General features: G+C 46.4%; 1 protein-coding gene across 1 annotated transcript in view; it reads right to left on the bottom strand.

The window, feature by feature from the left end:
* LOC109315945 (voltage-dependent T-type calcium channel subunit alpha-1I-like) overlaps nucleotides 1-17,575 on the bottom strand; it is a 77,337-nt gene extending 59,762 nt beyond the window's left edge. The window contains exons 1-2 of the mRNA XM_019543908.1: nucleotides 17,544-17,575; nucleotides 16,880-16,977 (exon numbers count right to left, since the gene is read on the bottom strand). Coding sequence (XP_019399453.1) covers nucleotides 16,880-16,977; nucleotides 17,544-17,575 — 130 coding nt within the window. The remainder of the gene's footprint in view (nucleotides 1-16,879; nucleotides 16,978-17,543) is intronic.
* Nucleotides 17,576-17,865: the final 290 nt, after the last annotated feature.

Here is a 17,865-nt window from a genome sequence, read left to right as displayed (position 1 = left end):
TATCAACGACTGAGGACTACGTGAGGGCAAATTTGAAATTTTGGAAGAAAAGATCTGGCTTTGAGTTATCTATACACTCAAAATCTCTGTAACATAAAACTGCTTCACAAACGGTCAGACAGATTCTTCCATTTCCCCAAAATAAATCACTTTTAGGCAGAAAGCAAGAAAATTGTACTTTTTTTTCCAGTAAGTTAAAAGCACCGGAAGGAAGGGGCTTTAAAATTGATTCTTAGAAGCCAGAGACATCAAGAGATGTAAAGCTAGAGAAGTATTAATTCTCCAGCCAGGGCAGGACTGTATCCTGCAGGGCAGATAGTAGTGTTTTGTCCAGTCTAGTTTTAAAAGAGAATGTTTTACAACCCAATACATTTCACTGTCAGAAGCTAATTTCACATACACTCTCCAGCGGAATTAGGTCCTCAAAACACATTGAGAGAAGTCAAAAGCCATCAGTTCTCCACTGTACTACAAGTGGGATTTACAGCTGTGCAGCTCACCACCTTAGGCACCAATACAGCAAAAACACTCTAGTATCTAATTGAGGAATATAGATTTAAGGCAGGCAAATAAATATTAACAACTTTGTTTTTACCATTCCAGGGTTCAGCTGCTTTAGATTATTTTTATATTATTGCTTGCTCTAGTGGGTTGAACACAGAATCAGGAGACAGTGGTTCTATTCCTGACTGCTGGTGACTCATCGTGTCTCAGTCACCCCATTAGAAACATGAGGATGATGATACTAATAAACCTTTGTGGTTTTTTTTATCTTGAGATATGCACAAGAAAGGCAAATGACCCTGATCTATTTGGCTTCTAGGGGTTACCACAACATAAATGAAGAATCTTAAATAATAATAATAGAGTTGATTGGATTTTTTAAATCTCAAAACAGTTTTCCATCAGAAAATGTTATTTCACTAAAGACATAACTTCCCTTGAGTATGTGTTCCTTTCAACAACATTTCCATGAAGACAGAAATTTAAAAAAAAATGTAAAAAGCATGTTGATAACATTGTAAAGATCTGCTTCAACATTTTCAGACTACGACATTTGGATTATTCATTTAGCAATGCTTTTTATGTTTTTGCTATTAAAAAAAAAAGTCAAAATCAAAACAAAATATTTTGACTGATCCTCAGGAAAATTGTTTCACAGGAAATTCTAATATGTTGTCTTTTTTTCTGATACAAAACATAACTAACTTGGAATTTCAAATTTGTGGAAAATTCCATGCTTTCTATTTCCCACATAGCCTTAAAAAATAACATAACACTGTATTTCAGATGGGCACACACACATGCCCCTATTTCAGATGGGCACACCCATATGCCCCTCATGAATATTACTACCTCCACAAACTGTCGAATAACGTATGCATACAAGTTCAATTCACCAAAGTTGTTATGCAGCATTGTGCTACTGGGCTTCACACATCTGTATCACACTAGCGTACTCCTTCACCAAAGTGCAATGTCTGTTTCCCAAGTAAGTCTCAGAGGACATCTATACCACAATCTGTGCAAGGAAACAATGCTGTGAAAACATGCTCTCCTGCTCATTTCTGCTCTGCATACTCCAGATGCCAAAGACTGTCATTTGACCGCTGTTTGCTGTGTACCCCACACTGCTCCCAGGTAGGGATGTAAATATAGTTTTAAAAGTTATCCATTTAACCTCCTCTAATTATATCGGTTAACCTACAACACAGCAGCTCGGACACAGCTGCTGCTGGGAGCTGCTCCTGGGGCCCTTTGACAAAAGTGGGGGAGGAGGCAGTGGTAAGTCCAGCTAGACAACACAATCCACGTGAAGCCCCAAACTGGAAAAGAGGGAGCATCTATGAACACACAGGTAATTGCTAAATTGAAGAGCCATTAGGTCGCCTACTGTTTTCCTCTTTGACCTCACAGGCTATGGGTACTAGTTCCCCCTGCCCCTCCCCTGTCTTCATTCCCCACTCCCTCTCTCCTGCCTGCCTGCCCTGCTGCCTTATGGTTCATGCTGGGGCACTGCATGGCTTCCATTCTCCCCCTTCCCCCCCAGACTGTTTCCTGCCCCCACACTAAACAATAACTGGTAAGCCGATTATCACTGGGCTTATTGGTTAAACAATTAGTTGTTTAACCTTTCACATCCCTACTCTCAGGGAACTGCACTTGGGCATGCATTTTGCCATGGGCCCAGTGTTGGCACTGGATTTATGACCCAGATACCTTGTTCTGGGTGGACCCAAAACCCTCAGACTGACCACAACCTCTCCATTCAATAATAAACAAATTTTATTGATACACAGGGACAGCAGATAAGAATAATGCAAACAATTCTATATCTCTAGCAATGTTCCCTCTAAAGTGTAGTGATCTGTGAGCACCCCACTTCGGTCCATGAACAAGCTGCTTTGGTCCCTGTGCTCTGCCTGCTTTCTGCCTCTCTGCAGCCTTTGGAAGCAGCACGGTGCCATGTGCGTCCACTGCTGGGTGAGCCAGGCAGCAAGCACGTGGCATCATTTTCAAAGGCTGCAGCAAGGCGAGGAGGCAGGGAGCAGGCAGAGTGCAGATCCTGCCTGCCCTTGCCCCACACAACGATCAGGGGCCAAACCACATGGCCTTGCTTGGCTGCCTGCATCACACATCTGGAGGGGCCACTGGGCTCCAACTGCCCCATGGCCCTGCCTGGCCGGGCCAGGTCGTGGGGCAATCAGAACCCAATGGCTCATCTAGGGGCATGGTGCAACAGAGCCAGGGGGAGGGAATGGGCTCCCCCGCCTGAGCAGTGAGCACAGCGGCGGGAGCCACAGCTGCCTGCCCACACCCCTGGATGAACTGCTGGGCTCTGACTGCCCTAGCCCGGCCAAGGCTCCATTCATGGTGAATGGGCCCCTGGCCGGGCTGGTTCATGAGACAATCCTCACAGTGCAGGAGGGAGAAGGGCAGCACCCTGCCCCTACCACACTTCCTCCTGCACTGTGGGGTCTCGATCTGCAGACCCCAGCCCAGTGAAACTTACCTGCCTGTGGCTGCAATCCTGGCTGGGATTGCATGGGTATCTCAGTGGGCCCACCCCTCCCCACTCCTGCAGCTGCTTGTGGCCGGGTTGGGGCGGGTGCGCGGCATTAAAAAGTTACTGCGTGGCATGATTTTTTCTTGTGCGTAGCCATGCACATGTGCAGCTTAGAGGGAACCTTGTCTACTAGTCCTAGAACTGTCATCAGAGTCAAGGTACATCTGGTCAGTATGTGAACTTCACCCTGAGGTTCTCTCTTAAATGTCAGATGTCAGCAGCCTGGAGAATGGAGGCCGAAGCCCACTCCCCCACCCCCCTTAGTGGGGCGGGTGAGGCAGGCTGATGATATACCCTCTGCCTCTGGTGGCCTTGGGTTCCCCTCTGAAGGACCCTTTGCTACTCTGAAATCCCTTCTTTTGTAGTCTTTTCCCCTCTGTGATGACTCTTCATTTCTGGCCATCACTGATTAGTTTCTCTGTGGTCATCATACTGTCCACATTCTGTCCTATCAGCATATTCCTTTGTTTCACAAACCCATCACATACATACATCCTAATTTGGGCTTTTCCGATCTTCTCCTAATTTGGTCTGTTCCCCAAAAACTGGAAATCCCAAGGGCCCTGCAGTTGGGCACTGCAAACTGGTATCACCTCATCTCGTTATGGAACAGTGTGGAACATGTCTTTAATTTCCCAGCCTGAGTGTCTGCTTGTTGCTTGCCTGTCAGGTACAGCAGGCCTTGAGGAAACTCTCTCACAGACAGGCTTTTTAGAAATCAGTTAACTCTTGCTGTTGCCCTGGATCATTATTCTAACGCGTATCTACTTTACCTATAAGCCAGGTCCCAAAAGCAAACCTCCAAATACCATTTTCTAGCCATCACCCAGTACTGCTTTAATGGCAGCTACTTTATGGGTGCAACTACACATTCATTAATGCACATTAGCTACTGTGCATTTAGTTTAGCACTTCCTTAATGAAGTACTAACTAAATGCACAGTAACTACAGTTACTGTGCAGTAACGCCGGCATATTTTTTTTTTGTGATGGTTACTGCGCAGTAGCCTAACACTGTGCAGTAGCTTATTAGCATGGTTTTTGTCTGGCACGCTACTGCACAGTGTTATTAGGCTACCATGCAGCAAGTGTCTCACAGTAAGCCCTATGTATAGTACGTACAGAGTAAGAGGGAGCGGGCAGGGCACATTTTCTTTGTGACTCTCATTACACCTCCTCAGTGTCCATAAATTTGAAGTGGGAGGCAAATAATCCACAGGAAAAACGTCTATGCAACCAACATGTTTGGAGAGAGAGTGCCCATGGTCAAAAACAGACAGAGTAATGAAACAATATTTTCTCAAATTATCAGATAAGATTGAACACTTTCCATTAAAAAGCAACAAGAAGAAAAAAAAAACCACCTTATTTTACCTGGAAAGAAAAGGAAGAAAGAGATAGCAGAGTCTCATGTATTCAGCCTTCCATGTTTCAAAATGACAGCTCAATGAGCTTTAGTTAAAGTGCCCCTGCTGTCATTCTGAAATGCAGGACACTGAATACACGAGATGCTGCAGCCTACAGGAGCGTTCCAATTAGAATGCTCCAGCAGACTTGATTAATCAATTAATTGAGTCTGCTCCAACACATTCTAATCCAGACCCATTGGAGCATGTGTAAAAGTGCCCTCTGTGAGAATGCGCACCTGAAAAAGACTCTAATTTCCTCTGAAAGAGAATGGAGAGGCCTTCATCTGTCTTACACGTTGACAACTTGTGTAGCTTTTCACTTGAGAACAGCATTAGGGAATGGAATGGAACGGAGTTGTAACAGGACCAGAATGATCTCTAATTTCTGTTTCATGTACCTTCAAACAAAACCCTGAAAGGAAAGGCTCATGAAGCAAAAGACAGAAGAAATAAGCCTTAACATTAATGCAGCAGTAAAGATGATACTAAAAGGGGGCCAGTAGCATAACTAGCAGGGAGGAGGGAGCATGAGAGACTCTGAGTCCCCCAGAGTCTGCCTCATCTAGAGCAACCCTGCCCCTACCCGCTTGGCCATGGGATCCATGCTGGAGAAGCCCAAACTGTAGGAGCTGTATGCTGGAACACAGAAGGAGCAGCTCTGTGCCATACAGTCCAAGAAACCAAGTTGGAAAAGCTCCGCACTGCTTGAACCAGGTGCAGGAACACAGCAGGATCATCAGGGGCTTTGAGTCCCTGGAGGAGGTAAGACCCTCCTATGCCCAGGTGGTGCAAGGCTATTCCACCTAGCTTCAAGGGCCAGCTGAAGCCAGGGGGAATGCAGAGGTGCTCTGGATGTGATAAAGCCCTCAGCCATCACCATGGTATTGCCTGAAGTTTTTCCCAGGGCACCAAAATTTATAGCTTTGCCTCTGAAGGTGGGGGCAAGGTATGAGGGGCAGGGGGGCACTCCTAGTATCCTGTCTGGTTTCAGAATTACTCAAGGACATAGGAACTGTGAAACGGGTAAATCTGTGGGCAATGTGCTCCAGGCTGCTGTCTCTGGCAGTGACCAGTACAAGATGTTCAGAGGAAGATGCATGAAATCTCTTTATCCTCCACGTCCACTAGTTCCCCTGTATGGGCTCATTCATCACACAGCAAACTAGTGGACACCCAACTGCATGCTATAATGCATCTTGTGTCTGGCACATTGTGCCCTACTCTACTCCCATTGTCACTAGTCCTCAGTACCATTGCTTCCCCTTATCTCTGCCACACAAATGCTGAAGTAAACTTAAGAGCCAGACTCCATGATAATCCTACACTGCCAGTGCACATATTCCACCCACCAACAGCTCAGCTCCCCTCAAGACACCCAATATGGTCCACCCTCTCAAAATCCTTTGACTTTTCCTTACTTACTCGATGGCATGAAGAATGGTCAGCACAAACACCAATCAATCACCACATCATCCCTGACCCTACAATCAATCAACCATGATTTAACTGGCCATGCCATTATTGGGCATTTCTCAACCATTTTTGCTGGGTCTCAAACCTACACCAATGGGGCCCTCACAATGATAAGAAATGCCTTTGTGAACAAGTTCAAACTACAGACCACATTGTTGACCCGTGCCCATTTATTATGCTACCTGGTGGCCTTCAAGTTCTTCACACTGGTAATAACATCACCTTAAGATGGCTGAAACAATTTGCTGAAACTGCATACACTAAATAAACAAACTAGCTCAAACATTCTGACAAATATCCTGAAGCACTGAGTTTGATAACAAATCCAAAAACGCATAATGGCATTAACTACAATACCTCAGGATATTCTTGTTATTGTGCACAAATGTTCAAACCCCTTCTGAATCTTGCCAAAATGTTTGCCCAATGACATCCTATGGCAATGAGTTCCACAAACTGATTCTGTGCTGCATGCAAAAGTATTTCCCTGTATCAGTTTTGAATTCATCACTTTTATTTGTCACTGAACATCCCCCTTGCTCCTGTGGGATGAGATAGGAAGAACAGAAACCCTTGATCTATTTTATCTTTTGGCATTCACTATTTTAAAAGCATGTACCATAACATGTGCAACTAATATGGTTTCTACCACTTTCCTTGTGAGACTACTCCAATGCTCTGAACTCACTGGGAGGAAGTGCTTCCCTACATTCATCCTGAATTTCCCTCACATCACTTGCAGTTACAGCCAATGTGACACAGAAAACTTCCTCTCTTTTGGTGTTGATACTTTTCAGTGATTTCTGGACATCATGTCCATTCTCCCTTAGACATTGTTGAATCAAGCTAAACATATTTCACTATTGTACAATCTTCTTTTATAAATCAATCACTGCAACTCCCTGATCATTTTGGCTGCTTTCCGATGATCTTTCTGACAAGAAGTAGCTATGATCTGAACATAACATCCTAGATATGGCCATGTAAAAAGAGGGACTATTACTTTTCTGAACTGTGATGACTATGAAACCCTAAAGTTATAAACAGCCTTTTGTGCTGCCACTCCACTTTGTGAAATCATCTCTCACTTGATGCCTGTTCTCTTTCCCAGGCCTAGGAATTTCCAAAATGTGATTGGGAACAGACTTTCAAAGCAGCTCGTTCTCAAGAAGACCTTGAAGGAAATGAGATGTTTAAGGGGTAGGAAAGATTTTTCAAAAGAAAACTCTTGGAAAGCAAGAAATCTTTAAAAGAGTTCAGCCTGTTTGGTGCGTTTCATGTTCAGAGCCTTTTTGTAAATATGACCCTCTAACACAGCCTGGCCCTGTTACTATTGGTGTGGAGGAGCGCATATGACCCCACACCCTGGAAATATTCCCCACGCCCAGCCCAGACCTGGGGGGACTCACTTAAGGCTGAGGATCCAGGTCAGGAACATAGCAAGCTTCCCAGTAAGGGAGCTAACCCAGGGTGAGGAATGAGGAAGAGCCAGCCCACGCAAACTGTGAACTGATGGGGCGGAGGGGAATAAAAGATGCTCAAAGCACCCTCTGGGGGTAGCCGTAGCAGAGGCAGAGAAGGCAGTTGCCCTGAGCCTAGGGTCAGTGGAGGTCAAGCAGTTGCTGAGAGAGGTTGGGAGCAAGGCTTCGTTCTCCTTTATTTTGTTTGCACAGAAACTTCCTGGGATCTCTGCAAAGCCTCTGAAAGATAAGACATGATGGGGGAGTAAAGACCGGGAAAAGCCTAGCAGGCCAGAGACATGGAGCCAGTGAAAAAGTTAACTGGCAGTTCATTTGTTGAACTCTGTTTCTTTTGCATTTCTTACAAACGCAGGGTGGCCTTGTGGCGCTATAGACTAACTCGGCTGCAGCAGAGGTGAAGACCCTGAACAGAGGGTCCTTAGCTAAAGCCAGCAGTAAAAAGTAAAAGTGGTTGGCTTGGGCTGCCTGAAGAAACATGCCTAGTTCTGCTCTGCCTGAAAGCTACCCATAATAGTGTACATTGGTTCCTAGCTGGGATTTTATTATTATTATTATTATTATTTTTTGCTGAGGGCACAGCAAGGTGGGTAAGAAGGTCAGTGAGAGAAAAAGAGGGGGAAAAAACAGAGCAGATACTGCAGCTGCTGGCCCAGCAGCAGCCAAAGCAGTAGAGAGCTCCAATGATGGGGATGCTATGAATGCAGGTGCAAAGCACCAAGCTGTACAGCTAGTGGTAGAAGAGAACTAGCAGGTGATAATCCAGACCCTCAAGGCTGCTGCCGGGAATCTCTTGGGGGGAGCTGGAGCCATGGCAATGCCACATATGATCAAGGGGGATGACCCCAATATTTTTTTTTAGAGGCGTTCAAGTGGATGGTAAACCAAGGTCAGTGACCAGAAGAGACCTAGACACCACAACTGGAGCTATTATTGATGGGGAAGGCACTCTAGGGCTGTGTGAGGCTTCGGACAGAGCTTCGGATCTGGAGCAGCTTTGGACACTTCGGGGTCCAAAACAGCACATCCAGGTTGAAGCGCTGGCCTTGTTCGGCTTCCCAAAGCAGTTGGGAGCTTCCCGAAGAGCTTAGGAGCCGCCTTGGAGATCCAGCCATAGGGTATAATGGAGAAACAAATAAATATCTATAACTTTCTCTTTTTTGGTCCGATTTGGATGAAACTTTCAGGGATGGTAGACTCTGCCGAAAGGATGAGTCCTGCAAAGTTTCAAGAAGATCAGTGCAGGGGTTTGGAGGAAACTGTACCCCAAATTCTTGAAAGCCAAACTCCTGTCACAGCTATGTGTTACAACACAGGGGGGTCAAAACTGCAATGGTGGTAGCTCTTGCTGAGGCCACAAAGCCTGACAAGTTTCACGAAGATCGGTGCAGGGGTTTGGGGAGAACTGCCCCTCAAGCTGCGGACAAGCAAAACTTGTTCCATGGGTGACACTGCGTGATCAGTTGATTCGGATCACTGTCCCCAAGTCAATTCAGCCAAATCCGAATCTGAAGATTCAATGCTGATTCAGAGAATCAGCAATTCAGACATAGACACAGCTTTAAAAGTTTTTTCTATATACCTTGAGATACTAGCGCGGCCATCCCACAGGAGAGTGGGGGGGCCCTCCATATGTTTGGTGGCGAACCCAGAAGTACTTCCGGTCCACTTCTGGGTCCGCCAGGGAGTGCACTGCCCCCCCCCCCACAGTTCCCTGGCTCAGTGATCGGCCGCAGGGGGACCCCAGGTGTCCCTCCCCAAACCCAGGAGACACCAGTCACCAAGCTGGGAGGGCGTGTGTGTGTGGGGGCGGGAGCACGCTCACCAGCGTACTCAGAAGTGGACCAGAAGTGCTTCTGCTCCACTTCTGGGTCTGTTGCCGAGCGCACCCCAGGATTGCAGCACTCATGAGCCCCCTGGCACCTAGAGGTATGTAGAAAAAATGTTTAAAGCTGTCTCTATGTCCTAATCTCCGAATCTTTCTGAATCTCTGAATCTTTCTGAATCGATTCAGAGAGTTCCAATTTGATTTGGAGAGATTAAAGGGGCTTCTGATTCGATTCGGATTCAGCCACCGAATTGGGCCAAATCTCCGCTGAATCAAATCAGGAACCATATCTTCACACAGCCCTACTAGCCATGTCTCCAAGAGCTGTTAAGTACTCCAGTTAAAGGGACCAAACCTCCTTTCAAGCCCAAGATAGAAGAGCTCCTGGGGGAATTTACCTCTCGAGGATCCCAAGGAAGGAGAAGGGTACCCAAGAATGAGAGAAGATGACATCAGCCCAGAGCTAGAAACTAGCCGATTCACTGTCAAGCAGACACTCAAAAATAAGTTCCAGCATATGCATGAAGGAGGTCTGGCCAAAGTCAAAGATGAAGTTGTGCAGCCCAACTTGGTTCATACGGTACCTTGCTTTGAGGTAAGACAGGATTTGCTCTACCGTATTGATAAAGGTGGGCCTGGGATTGAGGTTGCACAGCTGTTAGTTCTGAAGAGATACCAGAGGGCCTTAATGTGACTGGCACATGAGCTCCCTATGGGAGGAAACTTAGGGGAAGATACAACTTCCAAGTGGCTAGAGGACTGATTCTTTTGGTCAGGGATTATGTAGAAAGTAGGCTGGTTTTGTTGATCCTGCCCTGAGTGCCAGCTTGCCCAGCATGGTGGCCCTGCTGCTAATGGAGGAACCATTTGAAAGGGTGGCAGTAGCTATCATTGGCCCATTGCCACGGAGTGCCACTGAGTACCCATTCAGTCTAGTACTGCTTAATTATACCACCTGGTACCCAGAAACAATACCCCTGAGGTCAGCAAGTGCAGAAAAGGTAGCAGAAGAGCTGTTGCAATTTTTTCTCAAGGTAGGTCTTCTAAAGGAGATTTTAACTGACGAAGGAAATAATTTTATGGCTTAAGTTTTTAAGAGCGTATGTTAGACCCTGTGGATCTGACACTTGTGAATTTCTGTTTATCACCTGCAAATGGATGGCTTGGTCAAGCAGTTCAACCACACTTTAAAAAGTATGTTCAAAAAAGTAGCTGGCAGGACACCCAGTGGTGGGACAAGCTGCTTGGACCTGTGATGTTTGCATACCGCAAAGCTCCACAGAGTGTCATGGGATTTTCCCCCTTTGAATTGTTGTATGTCATCACCTACAGGGATTGTTAGAGACCTGGATAAGGAGGGATGGAAAACATAGGAAGGCTCTGCTTGCAGCCCCATGGCCCATGTCTTGTAGAGGGAGAGACTGAAGACAGCATGGTTTATAGCAAGGGAAAACCTACAAGAGGCTCAGGAACAGGAGGCAGCCAGATATAACTGCAGGGCATATGAGAAGCAATTTATGAAAGGCAACAGTGTTAGTCCTGTTGCTGGATGAAACATCTAAATTCCCAGCCCGATGGCAAGGGCCATATGAAGTAATCTGAAGAACAGGCCTGGTAGATTATAAAATATGGCAGCTGGGCAGGTGAAAGACATGGCAAATTTATCACGTAAACTTGCTAAAGTGCGTCGATAGGAAATCTCTCTTTGTTGCCACAGGCCCGGAGCAACAGGAGCTCAGTCCAGAAACAGTTGACATAAGCATGTTGGAGGCCATGGGGTTGGCACAGCAGCTAACTGCACTCCAGCAGCAACAATTAACGCAAATAGTGCAGGCCTTCTCAAAGGTGTTTATGACTTGCCCAGGGAAGACCATCTTAGTCAAACATCAGATACAGATGCCACTGGGGCAGGTGGTCCGAGAAGGCTGGAAAATGATCCCGCAAAAATTACAAGAGGTGGTTCGGATGGAGGTGAAACAGATGCTGGCCTTGGATCCTGATCTATCAAAAGGGTACTAGCAAATACCACTGGAAGAGTGCTCTCAGGAGAAAACTGCCTTTCCCACGCCTTGGGGGTTATACGAATTTGTGCGTGTGCCCTTTGGTCTGAGTGGGACTGCTGCAACATTTCAAAGACTGATGGGTAGGGTGCTAGCTCCTCATCAGGAGTACATGGCAGCCTATATTGATGATGTAGTGGTTTATTCAGGATCATGGGAGGAACATCTGCAGCCCCTTAATGCCATATTTCAGGAACTGCAATCTGTGGGGCTTACAGCAAACCCAAAACAATGCACTGTATGTCAAAGAGACCCACTACTTAGGATTATGCATACGCTAAAAGTAAATCTGGCCACTAATAGATAAAGTCCAAGCACTATGAGAGCATACACCCCTGCAAACAAAAAAAAAGGATGCAGTGATTTTTAGCATTTGCCAATTATTATTGGTGTCCAGTGTCCAGGTTCTCAGACATTACCACATTGTTGTCAGAACAGAGTAAGGATATGGCCCTGGACAAGATCAGCTGGATGCCTGAGATGGAGCATGCATTTTGGAGAGTCAAAGAAGCCTATGTACCCAGCCAGCAGTGTACATGTCAGACTTCACGAAACGTTTCGTCTTATGCACAGATGCCTTTAATGTGGCACTGGGCGCAGTGGTGTCCCAGCCAGAGGATGCAGGGGAGCATCCAGTGGCTTACATTAGTTGGAAACTACAGCCTCAGGAGTGGGCATATGCCACAATTGAAAGAATGTCTAGCAATGAAATGGGCAATAAAGAGTTTCTATTATTATTTGATGGGTCATAAGTTTACAGTGGTGACAGACCACGCACCACTGCAATCATTAAATAAAGTGAGGTCAGAAAACCCAAGGTTAACGCAGTGGAGCCTGTGCTTACAAAATTTTAATTTTTCTATAGGGCATCAGAGAGGGAGAATACACCACAATGCCAACTTTTTGTTGAGGAAGGGTGAAGAGTCAGACTCATCGACCTCTGGGAGAGGTGCACTGGGGCCCAGAAGGGGGAAGTGTATAAAAGGGCACCGCCCTGTTACTATGAGTGTGGAGGAGCCCAAACAGCCTCACATCCTGGAAACACTCCCCATGACCACCCCAGACCCGGAGAGACTCACCAGAAGCTGAGTCCAGGTCTGGGAACACAGCAAGATTCCCAGGAAGAGAGCTAACCCAGGGTGGGGAATGAGGAAGAGCCAGCCCACATGAACCACTATGGGAGGAAAATAAAAGACACTGAAAGCAGCCTCTGGGTGCAGCACCAGCAGAAAATACAGCTGCTCTGAGCCTGGGGTCAGCAGAGGTCAAGCAACTGCAAGCAAGGCTTCTCTTTTGTCTATTTTGTTTGCGCGGAAGCCACCCGAGCTCTCTTCAAGGCCTCTGAAAGATAAGACATGATGGGGAAATGAAGCCCAGGAAAAGCCTAGCAAGCCAGAGACATGGAGCCAGTGAAAAAGTTAACTGGCAGATTATTGGTTGAAATTTGTTTCTTTTGCATTTCTGGCCAATGCAGGGAGGCCTTGTAGCACTATAGACTGTTCTGGCTGCAACAGAGGTGAGGACCTTGAACAGTGGGTCCTTAGCTAAGGCCACCAGTGAAAGTAAAAGTGCTCGGCTCATGGTGCCTGACGGAACATACCTAGCTCTGCTCAGCCCAAAAGCTACCCATGACAGTGTACAGGCCCTCATTCAGGTGTGTAAGGGAAAACTGAGGACTTTAAAAATATGGCCAGTTTTTTAATATAGTCCAGTCTCCCTTTTGCTATTACTGTTTCCTAGATTTCTCCCTTACTTTGGATGTCATTTTCATATTGTTCCCTGTAACAAGTAGGCCATCCCAGGGCCAGTCCAGATGCTGGCCCACCCACCTGTCTAGGACTGTCCACACACCTGCCTCGCCTTTGATGTAATTTGTTTCCAGATGGGAAGCCGCCCATTTAATTGCCCTGATGCCAAGGGTGAAACTTTCCCTTATACTGTGTCCCATGCCTTGCAGATGGCATCCATATCCACAGACTTCCCCGGCCCCTTAGATGGGCCACACTTGGCCTCACCTGGCCCTAACTTGGCCTTGGGCATCCTCAGATCTATCTGGGCCCCCATACCCCCACACTGGGACATCCTCCCACACCCTCACACTGGGGCTTCAATATCCTGCCCTTCACTGGGGCCTTAACACCGAGCTCCCTCACTGGGTTTCTGGGCCTAATGCCCCTTGTGCCTCAGGCCTCACTCAGTAGGCCTGGGCTTTTCTGCCGAGCTGCGCTGCCTTAGCCTCTCTCCTCCACAGGGTCACCCATAAAGCAATGGGAGCTAAGGCTTTCTGCCTCCCCACAACTGCCCTTCACTGGGGAAGCACAGGTGTGGCATTTCCTGGGGACTGCCCTGCCACAGACAGCCCCATCACACCATCAGGGTATAGTTTTAGGTCATGCCCTATGATCAGAAACCTCCTCCATCCCCATAGCTCCTACCCTGACCTCCAAGCTGTTCTGGGAGCAGCAGCTGGCTGTGTGATGTTGTTCCTTCAGCCACCTGCAGCAACGGCTAGCTCCACTCTTGGGGCCTAGACCCAGACCCAGGCTCCCAGCCTCCTGCCTAACATGTGACTGCCTGATTGGGCCTGCTCCCACCTGCAGGCTGCTTGCTGCCTGCTCAGACCCTGTAAAGTGCACAACCTGTGCTCTGCCACATTCCCGTCTTCCCACAAGTTTCTTACTTAAGTCTCCACATCTCTGTTCGTTCTGCTTCCCTTTTATATTATTCCTTTGTTCCCACTAGTATCTGCAGTTCCTCCAATGATAGACCTTGTTCCTTCCTCCAGATCATGAAGATTTTTAAACAAATGTTACATACAACTTGTAACCAAAGGTCCTGTCAGTGCAAAACACCATACTTCAGTGGATACCTCTTCCTAACTCAGCACATTCCCACTTATTATCATTGATTACAGCCTTCTAGCCAGTTTAGAGTCCACAGCACAGCATTCTTCTCCCAGGGAATTTGAATTATTTTTTTCAATTAATAAATATGTGGTTTTATGTGAAGTAGTTTTGGATGAAGAGGCGTTTTGTTATGTAGACAGGGAGCTATAACAGCATAATAGCAAAACAGAAATTAAAACAGACTCAGCTCTATGCAGATACTGAGGGGATCTCATGGAGACTGATAGAATTGAGAAAGGAGATCAATGTTATGGAGTGATTTCTAGAGGCAGCCATGTGGCTAGTTAATGGATTCCATACAAGAGGAACCAGGTGAAATTCTATGGTCTTGTTTTCCATAGGAGAGCAGACTAGATGAAGAAACACCACTTCTGGCCTGGTGCTCTGTAAATTGAGTCTTTGCGGTTCTGATTCTGATTTCACTAGTCCTGCTTTTCCCCAAGTGTAACTGCATTGGCACTAGTGGAATTGGTGCTGATGAGATTAACATGAGGCCTTGCATTTTTACCTGTCTAGCCTTGGTGACTGCTGGGCTAAGTACCTGAAGTTTCCTTGATACATGTCCTCACAAAAGATCCCATCACCTGGTTTCTTTTAATTTAATTTCTAGTCTGCCCCCACCATAAGCAAGCATTGTCTGGCCCTGCAGGGGTATTGTAGCCACTGAGGTATGGGCTAGGATAGGATAGAGTTAGGAAAACCATAATGAGGTCGTGGCCTATGGCCTGATAAAAGTGAGAACAGGGAAGGTTGGGAGGAAGAGGAAAGGAACTTCCTGCTGGATAGTGAAGAAGGAAACTTAAGTATAAAAGCTTGGGAAGGAAAGGAAGAAATACTGAAAGTTTCATGGTGCCATGCATGGCAGCTCCTGAGGCTAAGTAGGGAACAGACACCTATACCAAATAGATGCACTGGAGCAAATTCATTGCTGGTATGAATCCACTAATCTCAATGGCACAAAAGTGGCCCACTACAGCCAATCTATCTCCCCAGTTGAAACCTCTGCTGTCTACACCAACACTTCCTACAGCCAAATGGCATCAGCAATCCTTATTTACTGAAATGGGTTCAAATAGAAACATCAAATTGAAAAAGTAGTTCCAAGGGACTGAGGAACTGAGGGGTAAGAATTAGAAGCTGGGAGTAATACAATAGTGAAGTACAGCTAAAAGGCTCCTCTATACTTCACAGCCTGTTGTGTGAAATGAGCCAGAGTTACAAAAGGCAAGGGCTTTGTCATATGGCAAAGATCAGAATCCACTGATTCCAATGGTTACTGTTTCACTGAAAAGTGAGAGAGCAGCGTTACCTGTGTACTGGGCATACATGGCTACCTCTGCTCTTCAGGGCACCCCTCCTGTGACATTTCATAGTTTCATAGATTCTCCCCTCCGCAGTGAAATTAAAACCTGGGGTGGGTCCAACTTTTGGATTTGAACCAAACGAGTTGAGGACTGCTAAACTGTGACAGCACTCTGTGGAAAGCTGCTTGTGCGTTCAGATTCATGTTCAGCTCATCAGTCTGGCAGTTCAATCCCCTGTGCTCCTCATAGGATGACTCACATACACAGGCATGCACACAGAGCTGTGGAGGTGAAAGCCAGGACAAGATGGGAGGCAAAAGCATGGGCTGAAGAAGAGAGAGAATCTGAACATCGTTCACCTCTAAGCAGAGCTGGGCTGATTTATTTTTAGATTAAAGGAAACTGAAGAATTACGTTGAAGGTGACCCACCGCTTCCAAGAAGCCACCTTGGCTCATACATCCCACACACCTCCCTCCAGGAGGCTATAGCCAGTCGCCTTTCTTCCATATTTTTATGTAAGAAATAAAAAATACCTATTTGCTTTACTGCGCAACTTTCAGCTCCTGCTCTTTGGCATGCAATGAGGTGATACTGGGCAGGATGATACTTCGCATGACTTTACTGTTCACACATTCCCCACAACCCAGCTCGGTCCCTTTTAGAAAAGGCTTTTGGGGGGCGGGTTGGCAAGGAGTCTTGGAGATAAAATGAAGAGCTAGGGTGAGAACTGAAATTATACTGAGTTAAATATGTGTGGGAGAAAGGGTCTACTGCTTGTCATCTGTTCCATGATAACTCTTTCATGTGTATGCTCTATTCCACAGTACATGGAAGCCACACTGCTGGAAATTAGCAGTTATTTTATTCAGGGATAGACTACTGCAGTTTAGTTTCCACCAACAGCTAGATAGAGCTGTTACCATACAGCAGCTGATGGCACAGTACAGACATCCTCCAACACTTTCAGTACAATTTCTTGAGCTGTCCATATCCTCACACACGTAGAACTTAGTCTACACCTGGACTGGAACTAATGGCTTAAAGGTAAAGGGTGTACCATCTCTCAGCACCCCAGAGCTCTTCAGTATTCACCTCAGCTTGAAGCCAGGTGGGATTTGGTAACAGAGGTACGAGGATCAGTATGATGAGTTCTTGAGCCACACAAGGGTCCAAAAGCTGGGACACATTCACCCACACAAACCTACGTATGTGACTTATTGGTTAATTGGTCTATTCAGCGTGGAATAAGGCAGTGTGGGAAGAGATGCAAAGAGTGATAGATAAAAAAAAGACACAGATAAAGGAAAACTACAGATGAAATGGGGTACATGTTGGAGGGAAGAATGACTTACTGGGCACACGGTTGATAGCTTTGAGGGGCCTCAGGACACGAACAGTACGGATTGCAGACAAGTTAATGTTTTGGAGGTCCAGGGAATATTCCACCATCCTGAAAAAGGAGAGACACAAAATGAGTTTAAGACAATCAGCAACCTGGATCAAAATATGCATGTGGCACTAGCAGAAGGAAGTGAAGTGCACTGGAGATGAGACAGCAGGATTGTTCACATAGTCAGTGCAAAGACAAAACCCTCCAATGCATCAGTTCTTCTCCACCAGGCTGTCCTGCAATTTTGTGGGGGAAAGCAATAAAAAAGGGGTTACCAGTGAGCCAATGAGCCCCTTATACATTGATAATCTTCTGGCATACTCCCCACTGAGTCTGGAAAGGCAGGAGAAATGAATGACACCTGGCTTTGCAAATCTCAGACTGCATTTTTACTTAAGGGTTTCTGGTGACAAGATAAGCCCTGAAAAATGAAGCGTGAGTCTCTGGAAACTGTAAAAAGAGAGCTGCAGTCTGTTGAAGGCTCTACAAGAGCTGAACTCAAGTCCCCAGAACCCCAAGGTTGAAAAGCCAGCCCTTTATTAGAATGGAAATGAGGTACGGAGCAGCAATGATAAGCCATTAGCATCCAGCCAAGGAGGCTGTGTTGAACCCAGCCTGGCACTTACCTGCTGTGACTGTCACAAGGGGAAAGGGCCATGCTAGATTTCAAAAGACAACAGTGAGAGAAACAACCCACTCCCCTCAAGGTGAAGCTTACAGAGAGACATGGACAAGACACCACCTGGCAGCTGAACACACCAGAGCAGAGTTGACTCCCCTCTTCCAGCTTACTGTGTGTGCATGTGTAGCCCACTGATTTCCACAGCATACATTATGGCAGTAGGCAAGGCCCATGCACAGCAATGATGGTCAGCATATCTCAGCTGTAAGTTGCTCCTGTTGGACACTGTCCTAAAAGGGGTATTCTTATATATGGAGTCTTAGCTT

The sequence above is a fragment of the Crocodylus porosus genome, unplaced genomic scaffold (genome assembly GCF_001723895.1).
Source record: "Crocodylus porosus isolate Cpor-Errol unplaced genomic scaffold, CroPor_comp1, whole genome shotgun sequence".
Lineage (NCBI taxonomy): Eukaryota > Metazoa > Chordata > Crocodylia > Crocodylidae > Crocodylus > Crocodylus porosus.
Note: the sequence above shows the minus strand (reverse complement) of the source record. Positions and strands in the feature narration are given on the sequence as shown.